This window comes from Spermophilus citellus, assembly GCF_964194105.1.
Source record: "Spermophilus citellus genome assembly, chromosome: 9".
In the NCBI taxonomy this organism is placed as follows: domain Eukaryota; kingdom Metazoa; phylum Chordata; class Mammalia; order Rodentia; family Sciuridae; genus Spermophilus; species Spermophilus citellus.
In genome coordinates, this window is record NC_138191.1 from 54,314,985 (window position 1) to 54,339,041 (window position 24,057).

The 24,057-nt window shown below is 35.9% G+C and overlaps 1 protein-coding gene across 2 annotated transcripts in view; it reads left to right on the plus strand.

The window, feature by feature from the left end:
* The window catches only part of DPYD (dihydropyrimidine dehydrogenase), an 824,864-nt gene that overhangs the window by 698,929 nt on the left and 101,878 nt on the right, over positions 1-24,057 (plus strand). For both annotated transcript variants that reach the window (XM_081305920.1, XM_081305921.1), the window contains one exon: positions 8,312-8,491. In XM_081305920.1, coding sequence (XP_081162046.1) covers positions 8,312-8,491 — 180 coding nt within the window. The remainder of the gene's footprint in view (positions 1-8,311; positions 8,492-24,057) is intronic.

A 24,057-nucleotide genomic window follows, 5' to 3' on the forward strand; every position in this document is an offset into this window, starting at 1 on the left:
AACTTGTGATACTTCTGCCTCATCCTCCAGAGCTGCTGGGATTACAGGTGTGCACCGTAATGCTTGGCTCTTTCAAGAAAAATATGCCATAAGTAAGTAGATAGCTTTTTTTTTTCTTTTTGAATTGGGGATTGAACCCAGGGGTGTTTAACCAGGACGTTTTATTTTTTGAGACAGGGTCTCACTAAGTTGCTAAGACTGGCTTTGAACTCCTGGTCCTCCTGCCTCAGCTTCCCAGCAGAAGATTGCCTATTCTTAAATTTGCTGAACTTTATAATTTTTGTGTCCCAGAATACATTGGAAACTCAGTCAAGAGCTTGACTCTAATAATATGCCCTTGTCTCATAAGTTTTTTTATTCAATAATAGGTTAATCATCAAATGAACTACTAAATTGTGGGTAGGCACTTTGAGACAAAAGATGGATAGTGTTATTTGAGATACTATTTTCAGGTAACTAAGTTTTCTCATTGTAGGTAAATTGTCCTCTTGGAATATTGTGTGTCTGCTTGTGTTGTTGAGTGAGCACATACCTTTTTCCATCTTCACAGTCCAGGAAAAAAAAAATCCATGTTAATTTCCCCCATAGACTTTTCCTCTCCAGGCATTATGACTTATTCTCCTTCTGTGATCTAAACTTGATGTGGCATCTTAGTAAATGATATGATAAATTGAGTTTTCCCAGCTGTGTTGACTCTGTTGAAAAAGAAAGATTGCCTAAAATTATGGATTTGAGTCATCTGACAGCTATTGTTTGCATGTTTAGTTTTCCTTTCTTGCCCCATTTTTATTGTGAGCAATGCTGAGCATGCATGATGCGCCATGGAAACCCTTGCCCCACCACCTGTGTTACTGCAGAGTAATTGAAAATTGTTACTGACGCTACACCAAAGCACTAGTCCAGGAAGATGAGAGACTGTTTTAGTATAAAAACCCTACTGCCTCTGAAGCAAAGTAGCCAAGCTGCCTCTAACTGCAGCCACAGCCCCTAACCAAAGGATGGTCCACATAGGGACCTGGTGTGTAGAGGACTCCAGTGTTGCTGTAGTCTTTTTAGTTTTGTATTTGTGTCCACAGGGAAGCAGGGCCATCCACAGTCATATCTTTGAAGAGGCAAGACAGCACTCGCCATTTTTGGCCCTACATGTTGTTCCCAGCTCACCCATTTTATCTCAAGCCTTGCATAAAAGGCAGACAGAGGTGCTGTGTCTCTATATGGTTCTTTTTTATTATTATTTCTTCATTCGGGTCATTATTGAGATCTAAATCCAGTTGGAGCTCACTTTGTAAAGGACAGATACAAGGAAAGGGGTGGGGCAGTCTGGCCCGCAGGGCAGTGCCCTTTGACTAATCAGCCCAGGCCATCGCCATCTTCAGTCAGCCCTGTCATCAACAAAGTACATCAGAGATCAGTCCTGCAGACGCTCTTCTGAGAACTAGTTGAGTGGGTGGCCATCACCTGTGCTGCCTTTGAGAAAATAGTTGGAGAAGTGATAATAATATTCTGGTTGGCAAAATGTGGTTTGGATCATAGGACAAAATACCTTGAAAACAGTTAATTCTCTTCTGTCTTTAGTGGAACTTGAGTTAAGAAATTAATTAGATAAAGAGTAACCACAGATTGACATTGAAAAATAGACTTTCAACCTCCATAAAAATCCCTTCTCAATTGGAGAGAGGGACAGGAAAATTCATGAACTTAGAATTTGTCAGAGAATCTATAATTTAAAAGATTAGATAAGAGGATATGTAATGTGATTGACAATGATATATGTGATATACAAAATAAAACAAGATAAGTCACTCCTGTACCATTAGGATTTATCGGTGAGTAGCAATTAAAAGACAACTTTGAAAATATTTAATAAGCAGAAGTGCTTATCCATTGGGATTTTTTTCTAAACTGAACCTTTGAAAAACAACATCTGTGGGGCTATTTGTTTGTTGTTCCTTTTTCCTCAATCCAATTTGCTATGGTCAGAATATAGAAAACTGAACTCAAAGCCAGATTTCTTAATAGGATGACATTTGGACAGCTATTTTACTTAGTGATCCTGTGCAGTTTAGTAGCAAAGCTGAAATAAGTCCTCTCCTTTTGGGGGAAACAAGACGATATTCTGCTGAATGCTAGAATTTTATCACTTTAAAAAAAAAAAAAAGCTGCTTGAGAGACCTAAGAATATAAAAGCATTTGAGATCTCAGAAGGAGTTTAAATCAATGCACTGCCACAGTTACAGAGCAGATGAAAGAGCCTGCTGTCTGAATTGCCAGGAAACTACTTAGAAACTCTCACTTTGATTTCTTCACGTAGTCCGTTACATTACTGCTAAATGCAATATATAGGGACATCATGACTTTGATGTTGTACGGCTCCAACAAATGGAAACTAATATGATAGAACAACTAAGATTTGTGGTTTTATGTGAATATACAAATATATCCCTATCTAGCTCCTTATGTACTATGTATCTCCAGGGGCTGTCTTTTCACCTATATTTTTATAAAATTATAATTTTGGTGTTTTATTCATGAATTCCAGTAAGCAATGCCATGTTTATGTAGTACCAAAAGCTCATGGGGGGATATTGTTATTCTGAATTATTACTTTAGCAATATGTATTATTCACCAATTTAAAAAGAACAGTGTAGTTTTGTACATCTGTTTGTCAGTACTGGTCAGACCTCAATTCAGTAAGGAATTACTGATTTCATAACTTTGGAAAACTTGATATTTTTTAATCAGTAGGTATGGACAGATAGAATTGCAAATCCTGTTTCCATCCAAAGACAGAGGAGGTCTAATTTCCACTTTTAGTAGAAAACCTTCGAACAGGTCATACAAATATTAAGATTTTAAATTTTAAAAATCTGTGTTTGTCTGCCATTGTTAATTAATAAACTTGAAATCATTTTGCAATAAGATGCTTTTTATAAAATTATAACCAAGTAACTATTTACTATGTAAAACTTACATAACATTTATAACTGAAATTTATGGAAATAAGAACAGGGAAGAAGCTCTGCAGAATTCACAAGTTCTGGGTCTTACTGGGGACCCTAACACTACTATCTCATGAGTTTGGGCAATGTGCTCAATATTTTAGTTTCCTCACTTATTTAAGAATTCGTTATCACCTCCTCTGTTTTCCTCTCAGAAGTGATGTATGGAGTAAGTCAGATGATACTCCAGAGGCAGTTCTGTAGCAGAAGTCACTTTGAAGTAGGTAAGGAGGCAACTCTGCCTTCAACCAGCTTTGCATCATGGGAAGATCATTTAACCTTTCTGGATGTTTAGTTTGTGAAATAAGGAGGCTGGTGTGCAAACATCTAATAAATTCCCTTTAATCTTATTTGTGAGTGTATTTTCAAACTGCAAATCACTATATAAATATCTTTTAATACCATTTAAAAACTATAAAGCAATATATGAAATATTGCAGATGTTTTGTAAATATAAATATTTTTAAGTAGGCTAACTTTAATCAAAACACATTAATAGAGACATCATAGAATCTTTTCTTTCTTGGAAATCTTTTAAGAATCAGATGGAAGATCCTCTTTAATAGTGTTTCAGTTCATGGGTAGATGTTTCAACCTTTTCCCAGTACATAAGACTCTTATTAGTGTAATTTGGAATGAAAGGACCATTGCAGAGAATTTTCCAATTTGGGCTTTAATGTAATTACTCTCCAATATTTCTTTTAATAATGACTTTACTGGAGCTTTGAGATTACTTTGTATGTAAAATATATATCTTACTTGCATATGTCCTGGACACATATATTTCTAAGATCTAGATTGTTAGTTTGTTTGTACACCTATTTTATAAGAAATGCAAGTGGTAATTATGGTCTTGGGTTTGTCTGAATTGCATCTAATAGATCAAGTTCCTCATTTAAAAAAATTCTTCACATTTTAAATATATGAAAAAATGTGCTGCTCTATCACACAAAAACATGTGCCAATGTCAGGGTGTTCTGCTTTTGCAGAGCTTTTATTTACCAGATTATTTACCAGGGATCACTCTTTTTAATCTCATTTTGATAGCTTCCTAATAAATTGCCTTTGACATTTCAGAAGAAGTTGGCTTAAAAAAAACAGGAAAACTTTCCATTTTACTTTCACTAGGCACTTTAAATTCTAGATTACTTGATAATATTGATGAGGTTTAGTACCATTTCAACTGAGCTTTATAATTTCCACAACACTTCCACCTTCATGATGTAATTTAGTCTTTACAACAATCTGATGTTATCATCTACCTATTTTAGATTGGGAAGAGGGGGAAAGGATGCGGAGGCTAAAAGAATAGCCCTATTCACACAGTTACTCAATGACTGAGGATCTCAAATATTTATATTCCAACAAGGCCAAAGTCATATATATAAACATGCACACACACACACATACACACACACATTGTATATACTATATATACATATGTATGTATGTGTATATATATATATATATGAAATTATTTAATGCAAATAAAAATAAGGTCTATGCCATTTATCATCATTAGAATAAAAAGCACTAGATTTAAAACATTATGTCATATCTAATTTATGCTCTAATGATTTATTCATATTATGAAATTTATTTTTGGTGCCAATCTAGCTTACAGAGTACCAGCTACTATTTGAAGAACTGGAGTATATTACCTTAGCTTTCTATGTGCTAAGTATTTAGTCTCATTTTTAGGTGAAGGAAGCTGCTCACAGATAAAAAGCTACAGTGTGGTTTGAACCCAATCCTTCCCTACCTATGTGTGTGCTCTTAACTTCTTAACTTGATATGGCACTAAACCCAGTAGATTTGGCCTTAAGAAACAGTACTTCAAGTTCAAGCTCTTTCATTTTTAAAGTAAGAATATTACCCTCTATCCTGCCTAAATCAGGCTTATTCTGAGTACTAAAAGAAATAAGCCATGTGAAGGAGATTTTTAAGATGTAAATCTCCACAAATAGCTAATTTACTATTCATCTGGGCAATCTAATGAGAAAGAAACAGAACCCTTCCTGGCTCTCTGGTTACCTCACAGTTATTATTTGTACAGTCACTTTGCAGAGACAGACCTCTGTTATGAGTGCCTGTATCCAAAGGGAAACTTCAAGGCACTGTGTCACCCTTGACGCAGAGGGAACTTTATGACACATCTCAAGCTCCGAAGCAGAGGTGGCCATCACCTACCTACATGAGGCTGGTCCTGCTGAGATTCTAGAGGCCCCTATTTAAGACAGCTTAGCTGTAGGGATACTTACACTTATACAAATAATTAATGGTGGCAACAATCCTTACAGTGGCACCTGGTGCCCTGCTGTGAAGAAAGATAAACCAGCCTTCACCACAAAGAACTTACAAATTATACTAAGCAAACATGTTAACAGCTATTAAGAGTCCTAATCAGAGCTGTTAAACAAACAAATAAGAGATGTCATATAAAATACACCCATTTAGGCATAGCAGCTACATGTTTGGAGTTTTAAAAGGAACCGTTTATCTTTGAGATAGAGATGTAGCCCTCAATGAGATATAAGGGTCATCCAATAAAAATGCACCTTTCTGAGCAATCCCAGTTTCTGAGATCAAATCCCATGGACAACGCTCTGTTCAGAATGGTCTGCTTGCATCTGAAGATTTATTTTCAGTCATATTACTAATCCAAAAATTACTTGTTTTTTCAAGCATAATTTCTTATTATAAGTAGCATTTTTTAAAAGAACTATGAAAATATTGATACAATCGAATAGTAAAAATTTAGAAGAAACTTGCATCACAGATAGCGTTTCATCCTACCAATGCTTAACACTGCTATTCCCGGTATGAGCCAAAGCATCACCATGAAATGGAAACTCATCATCAAATGCAGGATCCCATTCCAGGGTCCAGTCCAGACCAGATTATGCATTTTAATAAAATCTCCTGAAGATTGTGTGTGTTTTAGAAATTTTAAAGAAAATATCAATGTGTCATTTTCCTACTATCAACCATAGTTTCTCCTCCATCAAGGTCTGTATCAGGAAAATTAATAGGTTTATTCTTTGTGGAGAATAGAAATGAAATTACTCACTTTAGGAAGGTACATAAATAATATGACATTTGCCATTTGATTAAATATGTCTGAAGTAGTCCCTCCAGTATCCATGTTTTTTAACAGACTCAAGCATTTTCCCCCATCCCAGCCATGCTCAGTTTTTGATTTCTTTTGGTACTATGGATTGAACCCAGTGGTGCTTTAACACTGAGCCACATCCCCAGCCCCCTTTTTAATGTTTTATTTTAAGAGAGGGTCTCTCTAAGTCCTGAGGGGCCTCGCTAAGTTGGTGAGGTTGCCCTCCAACTTGCCATCCTCCTGCCTCAGCATCCAAGCCACTGGGATTACAGGTATACACCACACCTCCCCACTCAAGGTGCTATCTTATAGTCTCTACTCCCTCTTCAGGTTTTGCAACCTCTTCACATACTCAGTCTGGCTTCCAATTATGCATAGCATTTACACTGTAGGCCAAAGAAATAAGGGATGGGAAAGAGGAAGTCTAGCCTTAGGCACCACTGTGTTCTCCCATGGTTTAGATGCCAACTCTGCATTTTGATCACTTCACCCCTTGACCAAGTCCACCATAGACAAAGTGTGCCATGTCTATGATCTAAGAAAATTAATAGGATTTATTTCTTCTCATTGGAAAAAATTATAATGACTCAGATAAAATTTTACTATTCTTTCCTTGCAAAGTATTTCTAGATTTCTTTTAGCAGCAGGTTTTCACAGTAGTCATGAACATCTCATAAAGTATGTGACATGATGTGATTTTCAAAATCTGATTTTTTATGTTCATATGGCGAACTATTTTAAGACTTTAGTAAAAGCACACTCATAAGAATATACTATAAAAAATAGGATCTGAGAGTGAACAAAGAGGATTAACGAAAACATTAGTTGAAAATACCTGAATACCTGTGGAGGAAAGTATAATGATGTTCTCTATAATTGTTCTAGGGGAAAAAAATCAACTCTAAGAAAGCTATAACAGGTTTAATGCATGCTCAAATTGTTCCTCCTGAGGAATAGATTCTTTGGTCCCATTGGCAATTGTAAATGTGTCTGTAGAGTATACATGTGGTGTCCAACTGGATGGAATAATCACCTTAGAAGCCCTTCTCTATTTTTTTTTTTTTTTTGGTACCAGGAATTAAGCCCAATGGTACTTAATCACTAAGCCACTTCTCCAGCCCTTCTTATTTTTTGTTTTGTGACAGGGCCATGATAAGTTGCTTAGAGCCTCTCTAAATTGCAGAAGCTGGCTTTGAACTTGAAATTCTCTGGCCTCAGTCTCCCAAGCTGATGGGATTACAGGCATGTGCCACCAAGCCTGCCTAGAAGTCCTTCTCTAAATACACATTCCTCCTTTCTAACTCATATCCCAACCACAGTCACAAAATCCCAAGTATAGTTTTAATGAGAGACCCCCAATTTCTCTGATTCATTCTTAACTCCAGATTTCTGTTTTATGACTTATTATCACTCAAGAAATAAGGGGTGGGAAATAGGTTTGTGTTTCTAGATCATCAAATGTAGTTTAACATGATTAAAACAATATCCCTTCATAATCATCATTCACAGAACATACCTTTGCTGAGAGTAGAATATGTGACAAGCCCTGTGCTGTGGGATGATATAATGACCAGCATAAATATGGTTCCCCCTTCCTTAAGCTTCAGTCTAACTGGGGAGCCAGTTGTCAACTATATATCATTCAATAATTATAAATCAAAGATGTCTGAATGAATGGATAACTAACCTGTTTTGGGTTCCTGGAGGCTTTCCTGAATAAGTGAAGGAGACTGAGGAATGGTTGGTGGATAGCCATGCACAGGAGGGGTGGCCTTCTAGGAAAGGCACAAATGCAAAGAAAGAACATGGAAAATGTGAGGGAAAATGAAAATGGCAGCTAAAATGTCTTGTGCCAAATTTGACTCCTTGAATGTTCACTTTCTTGACCTAATTTTTGACATCTGTACTGAAGTATATCTGACATAAAATAAGCTGTACATATTTTTTTTAAATGTGTGAGTAACTGTGAGACCATCACCACAGCAAGTTAATGAGAACATTCATCATCTCTGGAAGTTCCCCTGTGCTCCTTTGCAGTACCTCCCTCCCTACCACCCCCAAAACCAGGCAGCCATTGATCCACCACGCCTAGATCAGCATCTGGTATATAACATAAATACTTGTTGAAATATGAAAAGTGGATCTGTTTGGAGAATGAGCTCTTGGTTTGATGTTGGGTTTTTGTTCCATCTTTTCCAGGTGTGCAGTGCTATTCAGAATCAGGATTTTACTGTGATTGAAGACTATTGCACTGGCCTCAAAGCCCTGCTCTATCTGAGCAGCATTGAAGAGCTTCAAGACTGGGACGGGCAGAGTCCAGCCACTGTGAGGCACCAGAAAGGGAAACCAGTTCCACGAATTGCTGAGCTCATGGGAAAGGTATGTGCTCACCTCTCCAATGTTATCCTTGAGAATTCTGCTTCAGCATGTTGCTATTTCAGACCTTGTTTGCCTTCCCACATTCTCAGTAACAGAGGAAATACAGTACCTGCAGAAGTGATTTTTGCAGTAGAATCATTCTAGAGCAGGCTTGATTACAGCTATATGATGGGTCTGTGAGTTACCTTTTTATAAAACCAAGATAACACAAGGTCATATAAAAGGAAAAGATTGAAGTTTGTAGTGTAAAGTGCCTCCAAATTCATGCTTACTGTGGTGATGACTGGCATTCTTTCTAGTGGGAGACTAGAGATTTCTTTATTTTTTAACAAGCTCTGGAAATTATAGCATTACCTTTCTATTTGCAAGACAATCAAATCACTGAAGTCCTGAATAATATGATGAAGTTTTTAAAATTAAAATCTAATCAGTATCTTTTGTAACTGCTTCTGCTGTGTGGCTAAACCTGGGCTCAAAAGGTTAGATCCTAACTTTCTCACTAACAGTTATTTTCTGAGAAATATACACTACATTTACATTTTGTATAATACAGTGATTTTAGCAACTCTTTTCTAAAACAACATTCAGCATTTCGCCTTTTTGTTTCCTTTGTGTTATTCTAAATAGGCAACCATTGTCAGAAGACATTTCTTGATTCCTGAAAGAGGGGAGGAAACAAAATTATCATTCTTAGTCTTTTCAGCTTGTCACTACATCAATAATTAACTTTTAAAAAAAGAGAGGCAGTATAAAAAGATTCTTTAAGGAAGCATTTAATAATTCAAATGAATCTTAACTTGAAACAGGTCACATGAAAAAGAATGGAAAACAAAAACCCTGGGTACTGTGCCTTAGATAACTGGGGGAGGGACTCAGCAAGAATAAGAGAAACATCTTAAAACTGGATGGTGAAAAATGGGAAATATCACTGTCCCTCTCCTAGCAGACAGCCAAAAATAAAGCCTTCTTGAAAAATAATGTGTATGATTGCAGGTCCGATGATGAAAAAGAAGAGAGGGAAAGAAATAAAATCTTACAATGTGGGTTCCAGGAAAATATCATGATGAATGACTCCAGGAGTGGCAATCAAACAGAAAGGCTGTGACATTAATATTTATAATATTATAATTAGCAAGACAGTGCCTAAGCAGCATTGTTAGTGTAACTAATCATATTATCATACACTGAGTCTGCAGTATGTAGATGGTGAGTGTTCTTGCCTTTATCAATGACTATCAATATCCTCAGGTTGTTTATAACTTAAATTTTTTTTTCACAAATGACATTATACTCATTCAATGTAAATATCTCAAGGAAATTGTTTCTGACATTGTAGATTATAACCATGTATAAAAGCATTGTCTCAAATTTGGGAGGTTGCCATGTGAGCCAAAATGAAAGTAGCAGCATTATACTGTAACATTTTGTCTTTAAAGCACTTTCACACTCATTTCAAAACTTAACGTATTCAAAAAAGAATGGATAATGATAGGGACATGTGTGTCAATGACATAAATGGAAATTGATTTTCTTTGAATCTAGATTCAGAATTAATTTTGGTAAGTCCAGCCTTCATCAGCATAAGTGTAATTTCCAGCATTATCAATTGTTAAAAAAATTTGCCTATGTGATTATAATAATGATTCATTTCTCAACGCTGAGCTGAGGAGCAAGCAGATGGTCTAGTAATAGGTTTACGTTCCTAGATTGTCCAATGTGGGCTGACGTGACTAAAACAATAGGTGAATATCCCCTTTAGGTTAATTTCCCCAATAGTGAATCAAAATGCTCTGATCTGGAATACAGGTGACTTCCTATTTGTTCATTCTTATTGTTTCTGGTGTGTGGTGTGTGTGTACACATGTGCACGCATGTGTGTGTCTTCCAAAGCAACTCATATATTCATTTGTTAGCTAAAGAGTGGCTTGATTCTCTTATACTTTATAGCATGAAGATGAGAGAAGGGGCACCTCACTAGATACAGCTGACTTCTTTAGACAGAAAAATTTGTTTGGGAAGTACATTTTTTACTCTACTTCATCTTTCACAAATAGCTGATCTTTGTCTTTTTGTGCTTACAAATCTATGAGTTATGCATGTGAGAAATGTAGATTCCTGAGCACACTCATGCATCCTGATATGGTGGATAGAGGTTCATCCAGGAATCTGCATTGTCACACATCAATGCAATAAAGGGCTGCAAGGATCTGCATTGCCAAAAAGGAAAAAAGGAATGGAAAAAAAAAAAAGAATAGCAGTACAAAAGTCAGAAATGGGAAGTTAGCTAGGAGCAGGCACAAACATCTTTTGATAGAGAAAGCTGGGAGTGAATAATTTTGAGCTAGAAGAGAAATAAAATAGAAGGGGCAAGAACAGAAATCTAATACTTGATTCTGAATGGCCAAAGAAGCAAGACATCTAGTCAGTAACCTGCATATAGGACAAGAGTCGAAAGTTACAGATAAGACTGCTGGGTTAATGTGCAGCTCCATTACTTACTAGCTAGGCAATTTGTGTAGGTTACTTAACCTCTCTAAATCTGTTTCCAAAGCTTCAAAATGAAGATAACCACAATACAGGGCCACAATCCTTAAAAATTTAAGTTCTGAAATTAAATATTTTTACATTACTTATTTGGCAGAAAACCTAACCTGAACTGATGTGAGGCAATTTATAATCTGTGTTTATTCTTCTTAGAGAACATTTAAATCTTTATTGCAGAGAGACGAATATGTTTGGTTCCAGGTTGCTGGCCAATACTCTATTGGGAGGAGAGGTGGGAATATTTGATAAACTGGAAAATACAGACCATTTTACTTTTTTAATATCCAAAATACAACATGTAGCTCCAGGAGTTTTAAATAAGTGCTTATAAAAGTACCTAGATGATAATATAACTGCAAATACACATTAATCCAGAAATTCTTCTTTAGAATTGGAGGTAAAATATATATTTTAGTGAAGGAAAAGAAAATATTACTGTTGGGCATCTTTAAGTGTGGGAAAGAATAATCATGTCAAGATTGTTTGCTGTGGAAGACATGAAAGAAATTGAATATTTGAATAGCAAATTTTGCAATAAGAAAAGAATGGAAAGAAATCTCTCATGGTTGTGTGCTGGGGAATAGTGTAGGACCCCTAACAAGAATGCTGAGAGCCTTGGGATGGAAACAGCAGAATCCAAACTTGCTGATGATGGCTGGGCATCTGTACACATTTTCATATGCTGTTTCTGGCATCTGGAGCAGCTGTCCAATTCACCGAGGAAAAATTCTTCTCTTCAAGTTATTCCCTGCCCTCTACACCAAAATTGATTTTCTCCTACTTTGCCTGAACCTCAGTTGCAACAGGTATCACACAGCAATTAAATTTTTACTTGGCTGTTTATGTTGCTGCAGAGTGTCACTTGTCTTACCCATCTTTCTATCCCAGTCAGGGCTTAATAAATATTGGTCAAATAGGTGAGTAAATGAATCAATGAATGTTATAAGAAAATAGCATGGTAGTAGCGTTTAGAGTTAATAGTCCCTTCACTATTAGCCATTAGTTCTTTCACTGCACCTGAAATGAAAAGAATGTAAAAAGAAAGAACATTTGAACTTGAAGTTCCATTTTGTGTATGAATCTAGTTTAGTAAAATCAGAGGGTAAGAAACCTGAATAGAAAGGGGGAGGTAGGCAGGTGAATAATGTTTATGCTTTCTTGATATAGCAAAGTGTGCCTAGACTATGAGCCTCTTGAGAGCCCAGAACACATTTTTAGTCCCAGAGCCTAGCACAGTGTAGGCAGGATCAATAGCATGGTAGCTGAATTGCTGTGTGAATATGATGATCAATCTCTAATTTATCTTAATATGTGCCTTTAATTGCACTTCCTTTGTGAAGCAATCTATGATTGTCTTCCTTTCTCTCTAGAAAAGTTACATCACTTCTTTCTCTGTTCTCCTATAGTCCTTATTCATATAACTTGTACTGCTGGTATTTGTCTTTAAGTTGTCTACCTGTCCAGTGCTGCAGCTCATTATGAGCATTTTAAGACCAGAGATCATGTCTTATTTATACTTGAGCTTCAAGCACATAGAACAATGCTACATGTTTATAGAATTAAATCGCACAAAGTGTCTGTGGTGTTCTTATTTAGGCGAAAAAAAAAAAAGAAAGCCAATTTATAATTAAAATTCCAGCGAGGCACTTTCAGGAATAGCAGTCATTTTAGAAGAAAACAGTAAGTATGCCAAATTACTTTCAGTAGGTCCTAAAACATGATGAAATACACATCAGTGATATTAATAAGTTAACATAATCTCTGCTCATTAAAAGGCCTTTCTTAGGTTAAAACAAGAAATGCTTTTACGGAACTTATATAGTAACTCTGAAAATAAGGCTTTGTTTTGATGGTAGAAACTAAAATTATATCCATAAGACCAGATGCATCATTCTTATTTATTTTAAAATAAAAAAGGACACAGTGTCATAAAACTACTTTATATGGTTGTGGTGACTTTAATTTCTTTTTTTTTTTTAGTTGTAGATAGACATGATAACTTTTTTACTTATTTTCATGTGGTGCTAAGGATCCAATCCAGTGCCTCGTATGTGCTAGGCAAATGCTCTACCACTGAGCTACAACCCGAGCCCCATGGTTGTGGTAATTTTATATATTTATGTATAACTATCAAGCAAGTTTGCCAGTGTAGAGAACAAAGTATTCAAAAGGAATATTCAAAGTCAACAGTATGACCATTGTAAAAGGCCTAATAGCAGCCTCATTAGAAGAACAGAGTATTTCCTATTTACAGCCTGAATGTTTCTAAATACTGGGAGAGTGTTTCTGTGGTAGAGTGCCTTTCTAGCCTGTGAAAGCCCTGGGTACTATCCTCTATTAGTCAGGGTTCTCTAGAGGAATAGAATCAATAGGAAACATAATTATAAAAAGGGGATCTATCAGGTTGGCTTACGTGACCAGAAGCTGGATAGTCCACAATGGCCTTCTGCAAGCTGGAGAGCTGGAAGAACCAGTAACAGCACAGTCCAAGAGACTGAAGTCCCAGAACAAGGGGGATCAATGATGTTACCCTAGTCAGACAACTTCTGGAGAATCACTGACAGGGTCCGCTTTGGAAAAGTTAAGTCACAAGAGTCCAGTCCAGTATCCTCAGAGGATCGCAGCAGCAATCTAGAACCCAGTCAAGGAGAATCGAGCTTGCAGGTGCTGCTGCTTCCTTATTCTTCAAATTTTTATTCCATCCAAGCTATCATCCTATTAGACGGTGATGCTGACACTTATGGAGGGTCTCCATTTAGTTGGCTACCCCACTTGCCAATCCTTCCTAGATACACCCTCACTGACACACCCATAAACCTCTTAATCCTTGGCATCTTTCTTATTCCAATCAAGTTGACAATTCAAATTAACCATACACATCCCCAGAGCTGCAAAAGAGAAAAGGAAAAAAAGAAGAAGAAAGGAAAATTTAGTGCTATCTGCATTATTTACTTTACAAATTGAGGCAAAACTTACATAAAAAAATATTCAGATCTTAAATGAACCATTTAATGAGTTTTGATAAATGTTCATGCCACGAAACCCTGTCAAGGTGTAGAAGATTGCACCTCAGGAGATACCCCAACTGTCATCTGTCCCCTACCACCACCAGCAGTAAGCAGCATCTAGTTTCTATCAACATAGATTAATTTCTTCATGTTTTTTAATGTTATTCAAATAGAGTATGTCTTTTGTGACATCTTGCACTCAACACAATGTTCCAGAAATTTCTCATATTGTTATTCATCTCATTAGTTCATTTCTTTTTATTTATAAATGTACTATGATATGTTTACTCAATCAAAATGGCATTTGATCTGTTTCTACTATTTTGTTAGTGAAAATATATTTTATATGCATTCTTATGTAATTCTTTTTGTGGCTGCATATTTCTATTTATCTTGGATAACACCTAGGAATGTAATTTCTTGGATGTAAAACAGATAGAAAAATTTTACAAAAAACTTACAAACTGATTTCCAAAATGATTGCACCATTTTTATATTCTTATCAGATGTGGGTGTGTGTTTAGTTCTTCCACATTCCAACCAACATGTGATATTCTCAGTCTTTTAAATTTTAGCCATTCTAGTACATGTATATGGATAGCTCATTAAGATTTTAATTTTCACCTCATTGATAATGAGATTTAATACTTTACATCTGTATTGACTTTTCATATATCTTCCTCTTTCAATGAAGTATCTGTTCAGACCTTTATCTGCTTTGTAATTGTTCTTATTTGAAATTTAGGGCTTCTTAATATGTTTGGCTATAAGTCCATACATCAGAAAAAGCACTTGATAAAATCTAACATCCATTCATAATAACCCTAAGTGGTCCATTAATAGAAGGGAACTTCCTCAATCTGTAAAAATGCTATAGTTGGTATCATCCTTAAAGTTAAAAAAAATAAATTATTTTCTCTTAAGATCAAGAATTGACCAAGAATTTCCACTCTAATCACTTCTATTTATTTTAGCAGAGGTCCTAACCAAATGCAACAACATAAAGAGTAATAAATGAAATCTCGGTTTAAATGGAAGGATTTAAACTCTCTTCATTTGCAGATGGTAAGATTGTGCACACACAAAATCCTAAAGAACTGTAAAAACACAATCAAGATTATAAGTAAAGCTGGCAAAATTTCATGATACAAAAAATATACAAAATCAAGTACATTTCTATGGAGTAATTGAAACAATAGACAGTGGAAATTAAATTTTAAAATGCCATTTACTACAGCAGCTAAAAACCCCAAAATACTTTGGAACAAATTAAAATATATGCAATATCTGTATACTGAAAACTACAAAGGATTGATGAGTAAAAATTAAAGAAGACTTAAATCATTGGTGAGCTGTGTGAAGATGTCAGTTCTTTCCAAACTGATATATATATATATATATATATATATATATATATATATATATATATACACACACATCATGGTCACAATCAAAATTTCAACATGGATTTTTATAAAAGTTGACAATCTTGATTTTAAAATTTACATTTGAACTTGAGGAGCTAGGTTTGCAAAAACAAAACAACAACAAAAAACCTTGAAATAGAAGAACAAAATAGATTTGTCCTATATATCTTCAAGATTTTCTATAAATCTGCAGTTATCAAGCAAGTGTGTTTTGGTGTCAAGATAGACAAATAGATCAATGGAACAGATAGAAGTACAGAAATAGACGCACACTTGTACACTCAATTGATTTTTCACAAAGGTACCAAAACAATACAATGGAGAAAGGAAAGTTCTTTCAACAAATGGTACTTGAATTAAGAGTCATATTTTCAAAAATGAACCTCATGCCTACCTAACATAGGACAAAAAGTAATTTTAAAGTTATACATAAAAGATAAAATAAGACTCATTTTTAGAGCAAATTTAGCTTCACAGAAAAAGTTAGCACAAAGAATATACGCCATGCCTCCACACTATAAATTTTTAAAAGAAAAACATAAGTAAATGCCTTCATGACCTCAGGGCAAGGAGAAATTTCTTGGATTGGATACAAGAAGCAATAACCAGACAAGAAAAAAAATTGATAAATTATGCTTCATCATGGTTAACTTCTGCTCATCAAAAGACAGAAAACAAAAACTAAAGTCACAGAGCAGGAGATAATATCCATAACATTTGGGTCCAAAACAAATGTATGTAATACTTCTAAAATATGTCGTGAAGTAATTTGAAATAATTTAATCTTGTCAACAGGTATTGTATGTGGAATCTTAGAATGAGAAATTTATTTTGAGGTATGTGTGGCTAGGCTCTTGCAATATACCCCCATGTGCAATAACTTTTCTTTCCTCTTTCTCTAATAGCTATTTTCAGAGCTAACCCATTAAAGGGAGAATAGAGGGAGGCGAAAGCTATTTTCCTTCAAGTTCACTTTATGGCTCTGTTGTCCTTATCCAGTTATCTTCTCCCATTGCGTCTTTGTCCCTGCAGTTATTCTCCCCGGGACTGCCAGATGGTTACATTGTGCTGTTAGAAAAGTTCCAGATGACATTTACATTTCTCTCTGTTATTTGGGTAATGATTGAAATAGAAAACATTATTACTGACCTGACGTCACTTTCTATGACTATAGCCAGACTAAATGAGGCTGAATATTTTTAATTGCTTTAGTTTATTTTTAGAGGACATGGCAAAAAAAAAAAGAAAGAAAGAAAAAAGAAGAAGAAGAAAAGAAAAATGCACCCAGTGTCTCAAAGTTCAAATTTTCCAAAATTACTGGATCAGTGTACCACAGATTTCAGAGGGACATAGTCTAGATTCCTAAATATTATCAGGTAGTTTGATTCATTTCTAAGATGCTGGATAATCAAGTGTCCTATAAGAAAATAACAAAATAACAGACACCTATTTTATAAATGTGGAATATTTCTGCTTAGAGACAAAAAATGTTGGATAGATTTAAATACCCGCTTTTGTAGCTCTGAGCTTCTGATGATCTTATCAGTTGCAGTGATCCCAGAGAGAAGTCACTGTGGTGTAGTGAAATGAGTACTACAGCAAAGAGCACAGTTCTGGGTTCAAATTTAGTCGCAGTGTCTTATTATTGGATGAATTTGGGCCAGTTATATGTATCCCCGGTTTCTCCATTTCTGTAAAGGCAAATTGACAATAATATCTATTCCACAAATACTTTGTGAATATTGGAAATAATCTACATAAAATGTCCAGCATATAGTAGACAACCAATATATGAATTTGTGTGAACATACTTTATATACAGAGATATGAAAAACTGTGCTCTATATGTATAATAAGAATTATAATATATTCCACTGTCATGTATTTAAAAAATAAAATCAATTAAATATTTTAAAAATGTGATATATATATATATATATATACACACACACACACACACACACACACACACACACATACATACACAATGGAATATTACTCAGCAATAAAAGAGAATAAAATTTTTAAAAATGAAAAGAGATAAATATAGATCTGTAACTATAGGATAATACTGATAGGTGATATAGCCTTGTCCAAAATATATGGATAATATTGGGGTAAATATAAACATTTGAGCAGTACTTGAATTGATTTCTTCTACATTTTGTGTGGAATTTCCACATAATACTTATATACCATTTTTATAAGTTCTCTTAACCTTCTATTATAACATGATTTTACTAGCATAGTTTTGTTTGATATGGCCAAAAGCTAGCAGCTAGCATCTTTGTCCTTTGAAGCACCCTGTTCACCTAAAGTTTCTAAATAATTCAGAAGGATTCGCTTTACAAGTAAAATGGAAGAGAAAATCAGTTAATTTTAGGTTTGAGCAGTAAATTTTCATGAGTGGTCCATCATTGTTCCTAGAGTAGGCAGAAAGGAAGCACCTACTACTATTGACAAAGTAGAAGTGATAATATCTGAATTTAACATGAACTGTTAGAAGAGGCACTGGTAGGAATCCCTCACATTATGGGAAGAGGTAGTTTTGCATTGCTTATAACCAGAATTTTTTGTAAGTCCTATAAGCCTTCCCAGCGTGATTCCTCCCACCCCAGGGGTAGGTTGGTTCATTTCACAGGGCAACTCTAATCAGTTAGTAGTGCCTGCCAGGAACCCTGTGTCGAGGATGCTTGTGATGCCAAGCCAAGCCCAGCAGAAGCGTGTGATCACTTGTCAATGCCTGTGTGGGCACGGACATAGGATGAGATGTTGCAGAACATAACTTTCCACTTCTGAGTCTGATCTGGAGCAATGACAGGTCAGCTGGTCTGGGGAAAGGGGCAGCAATGTGATTTTAAATTTGCTGTCACTATCGTTGCCTTGTTGCAGTCCACCATTGCATGCCTGAAATGGGATACAAGTCACAAGTATTTTCATTGGTTACCATTCTCCCATCCATTTCTTTCCTTAGTCCAAGATGCATACAAGGAAATATGATTCCTCATTTCTCCTTACCACGTAAAATTGATATCTAATTACCAAGCACAAATGTAATTATTTCCTTTGTCACATTCATAAAAGTAAGTGGTTAAGTATAATTCCTCATACTTCATCAAATATAACTACTTTAATCAGAATGCACCTTATCAATATTAATTATATACTTAAAACTTGGGTAAAAGTGCTTTTCATCTTCAACACAACGTACCCACATTAATTCTGATGTTACTTTTAAACCATGAAAAAATTAGGATTTTTATCATCATGGGTGGAGATGGAGAACCTTAAAAGGTATAATTACTATAAGCATGTAAATTAAAATTGGAGTTCAAATTCTAACCTTGAACTTATCCCCTACACTCCTTTCTAAAGATGGACACAACAAAACAATTAGCACTGTTCCTAATCATGATTTTATGGAATAAAGCAAAATATTTCTGTAATTCTGAGCTATGTCCCTGAGACTCTTCCTGAGAAAAGCATGAATTTGTTATATCGCCAGTCAAGCCTATCTGCCCACTTGAACAAAGGGAATGTTAGATTAAAGATATAATTTTCTGGTGATTATAGAAGTCAAAGGAATCATTTTGATAATGTAAAGAGTAAACAGAAATTTTAATTATATTGAGCTTTATGCCAGTGTCTAAGTCTAAGATTTGAGAACAAAATTAAATGTTTGCCAATTCAAATAAAAATGGGGCATTTAATTTATGGAAATTTTAAAGAGAAACAATTATTAGACTTATTTTTTAGGCTCAAACTGATATGGATCATAAATGCTGTCAAACAGCTTTACTGGAACTCCAGAATCTTTGAAAGGATATGCCAAGATACCTTCAGAGTCACTGAATGATTGTCAATCCCACACTTTAAATATTCAGATTAAATATCTATTCCTTTCTCCTTAGAAACCTGATTACTCTATTTGGTTACCCATATTGATTAGTTAAACACCTAATTCCTAAATGCCTACCCTGTTTTCTGCTGTATCATCTTGGGAATCAATCTCATTAGTACCTCAAATCCATACCCTATAACAGTTCTGGGCTTCTCAGTGACAAGTGACCCTCTAGAAATGTGTCGGAGGAGGTGTGCCTACAGCCTGCATAGGGGATGTGACTGATGCTGCACAGAGCAGCCTTTGATTTGCAGCTGCAGGCACTGTGTGTGAAGTTGCCTCCTAAACTGAAAGTGCCCTGGAGCCTTCCTGCCCAGCCCTCACGCCTCCATGGCCACTCTGCTGTGGATTCTTTCCAGCAAACAGAGACCATTCCTTTTGAAGATTTGCTGCCTTACATCTTTAAAGTGTTTCATTTGTCTTTTCTGCTTATCAGTTTTATCCCATTTTATCCAAAACAATAAAACCACTCCTAGGTTCCCTAATGTTGATTATTTCCTTCATATGCCCAGTTCAAATGAGTGGTAGAATGTCACTCATCATTTCATGGTTATCAACCTGGTCATCTTTCGAGCCCTAGATGTTACTGCATCTGTCTTACCATTTAATGTAGGTCCCAAATGAAAACGACTTTTATAAATGTATGGCATTTGTGATAAACCAATCATCCTACAAAGATAAAATGATTCTAGGACTACTGCATGCAATTTCCTTGGGGTGCAGGATAAGCCTGCCTTGTTATACAACTCTGTTCATACCTTTCATGTTTGTGGTCCATGTCTCTAGTGCTCACTAACATTTCCTGCTTTTCGACCCACTCTGGTTCTATAAGAGAAGTTAGCCTCTTTGCCTCTTGGATGTTCCATATGGTAAGTGACTTGTTTAATTGATGAAATGTGAGCAGCATGGCATGAGACTCTTCAGGCAAAGTACTTAAGAGCTAGCACCCGGTTCGCCATGCTTTCTTCCTTTTTCATAGAAAACAAGTCTCACGTTGAGATGATGGCAACCTTAAATGAATGTCCTACATCACTGAGACACCACATTCTGGAGAGTCATGAACTTCCTTAAGTCACTGATTTCGGGGTTAATTATTACCACAGTGCAATGAGCTTGTGAGGGTTAGCATAGAATTCCAGGCAACTTGGAGGTGTTGCCAAAAGGCCGAATAGTTCTTTAACCCTCTGAAAAATTGTAAAATGGAAGAGCTCATCTTTAGTGTCCTTTGTTCCCTTTCTTCACTTCTTCCACCTGCTGGTAGGTAGTGCCACAATGCAGCTTCCTATTATATCATTTCACCTGTGGTCTGATTTCTTAGCAAAGTTGTCAAAGCTACCAGACAGCCTTTCTTTCAATATCATAAAGCTAAAATGTTTATTTCCCGATTGTGCCTATACTATGATCTTAGTGTTTGTCTCCGCCCCCACCCCAAATTCATATGTCGAACTTCTAACCCCCAAAGGGGTGCTATTAGGAGGTGTGAACTTTAGGAGGCAATTGTTCATAAATGGATTAGTGCCCTTATGAAAGAGACTCTAGGGAGACACCCCCACAGCCACAAGTTTCTGTCCTTTAACTACCCCTGTCCCCCCATCCTGTCCATGACTCACAAATGACTGCATATGTTCATCTGACCCATGAAGCCAATTTTACACTTTTTTTGTTATCTTCCATATCTGTGCTCTCACCAAAGACCTCCCTCTGGACCCTACACACCCATATATTCAGCTTTCTGGTGGACTTTGTCACCCAATAGCCCAGATCAGTGCTCTTTCTGCAACCTAGGAATAAAACAACAGTAGTGATTATCCCTGACAATTATATAAGCACTTTATAATTTACAAAGCACTTTGGCATACATTATCTCACCAGCTGCTTCCTTAATGTAATAGCAGCAGTGGGCAAAAAACCGTGTCACTGCCGACAGCTCTTCTCTGACCTTGGTCTCCCAGCCCCACCTACTGAAAACATGAGAGCAGCTGGATGAGAGCTGATTAAAGGCTGGAAGCTGACCTTGTGTGGGTACCATGGAGTGTGACAGCAGCAGTTGCCACCTCCACCTTCTCCATCTCCATTGGGGCAATAGAGCAAGCCAGAGGTTTCAAGGCAGACTGTGGGAGGCTGTGCATAGCAGCAAGGATTCTCATGGTCTGCCTAAGCCAGGGCTGAGGGTGGCAGGCATCAGCTTGTGGGAGGTTAAAGCACTTACCCACTCTCCCCCCACTTTTCTGATTTCTCATTTCTTCCATGCATTAACCATCATTTTGAAAGTTTCAGTGGGTTAATTAAATTCTTCTAGTGTTGATGCTAAGAAAGCTGAAACATTTTCAACTGAGATTGACACTACTCAAGACATAGGCTTCACTGATGTTTGTTCAGTAACACTCCAATATGTCACAGGATTGCTGAGAGAACATCTGAGAGCTATAATGAGCTAAAAGTCAAGTACAGGGGAAAATGTGTTCCAGACTGCTGCAGATGTTCTCAAATCAAATCATATTTCTGTGAAATGCCATATAGAATATTCAGCTGTTGAAAGATGCAACATGAAAGGACAGTTCAATTGATTTGCACTGTGTTTAAAAATTGTATTTAGCCTAAATCATATGGAATGGGATTTTTCTTCACTTTTGAATAAATTAATAAGAGATGCATTTGATTCTAATGAGCTTCAAGGATGATCTTCCTGGGCTAAAAGGAATGCATTAACTGATTTAGATAGAAATGAAGACCTACAGAAGGTGGCAGTTGTTAGGGAAACAAAGTGGAATTGAAGGACAGATGTTCTTATTCCTTTAGAACCAGAATGGAGTAGGTCCCTGTTGAATTATTTCACCAAGATTCTGAAAATTCTATCTGTGATCTGTGTTGCTAGTGTTCATGTCACCCATCCTAGGAACTCAAAAGAAAGTTTAGCAGAGAGAGGTCAAGGAAACTAATGTTAGGAGCATCTTTTTTCATCACTAATATGTATCCTATTACACAGGTATCCTTACATATCATTGTGGTTTTGGTATTCTTGCTTTGTATAGGAATAATATTTTCTTAAATAGAGGGCTACACTGGGTAAGATCTAACAACCTGCTTAAGGGAAAAGAGAGAGAGAAATTCTTAGGTGAGATTATAAAGTGCAACAATACCACCATGAGATACTACTTCACACCTATTGGGAAGAAAACAAATTTAAAAGATTGACAACACCAAATGCTGGCAAGGATATAGAGCAACTGCAGTTCTCATACTTGGCTAAGGATGTATAAAATGCTGCAGCTATTTTGAAAAACTCTTCATTAATTTCTTATAAGACCCAACACTTTGACTCCTAAGTATTTATTCAAGAGAAATGAAATAAAAAGCACACATTAATAAAGTTTTAAGATAGAAGAATCTCAAAACATGTTAAGAGAAAGAAGTTAGACACAAAATAAAACTTACTAATCTCATTAAGTGTAGAGTTTAAGAAATAAAGAAACAAATCTATATTATTAGAAATAAGAACAGTGTTAAGTAAGGTTTAACCAGAAGGAGGTACAGGACAATTTCCAGGAATAATATTTTTATCCTCTACCTTGATTGTGGAGATAGCTTCATAGAGATAGATAGATTTTGTCTAAACTCCTCTAACTCTTTGCTCACAATGTGTACATTTTGCTGTGTGTATAAATATGTATAGACCCATTCAGTTGTTTAAGAAAAGCAGACAACACATTCTGAAAGAAACTGGAGGGTAATCATTTGATATTTCCAGGATTCAAATAAGATGTATCATATAAGAAATTTACTAAAAGACATTTTTTATGTCCAAATTACTTTTAATTAGGTCACCTTTAGGGACTAAGAACCTTATGAAGTTAACCACTGAAAAAAGAGTAACTGGTACCTAGATAAAAAAAAAAAAAACGTTGGCTGGAAACCAGCTTAAAGAAAATGGATGGCTGGGGGCATAAACAAATGCATTTTTCTCTGCCTGCTTGCCAGCAGCTGGGTGTAGAATCAGAATACTTTAGGCCTTTCGCATCAGGGAGGCTAGCTAGGGTTTGGAAATCTAGAAGGGACACATCTGGCTTTTGAGGAGTGGTGTAGGCAGAGGATGTGCCATCACAATTCAAAGGAGAAACTGCTCCTTCAAGATAGAAAATTTGATTAGGTCCTTTGGTAGGCCTTGAACTTTCTTTGCTTTGTAGGGTAAGCTGGTGCCTGCAGCCTCTGTTAACAAAAGCTGGCCTTGCCTCAGGCCAAAGCTTCCAGAAGAGAACCTTAAATTGATTGCAGATATGGAGGGTTACACGCAGGGCTGGGCTCTTTTGCCCTGGCTTCCTACCCACCCTTGCACAAACAAACCCAGTGGGAAATTTGTCTGGAAATTTTCAACTGAATACGTTTCTAATGTATTAATATATGCATTGACATTTTGTCTTGTAATAGTATTATTAATGGATAATAAAATTATAACATTTATAGAACTCAGACAAAACACTTGAGGTTGAATTTCCATTCATTCCAGGTACATTCTGTGCATTTTGTACAACACTGCAAATTTTAAAGCATCAAAAACTATATTTTGATTCTGGTATTTCTCTATGCAAATCTCTGCTTTTGTACTTTCTATTGTATAAGATGGATCACCTAGAAAATTATGATTAAAAACAAGTATCACACATCTTTTCTTAACTCACAGAGTTTTTG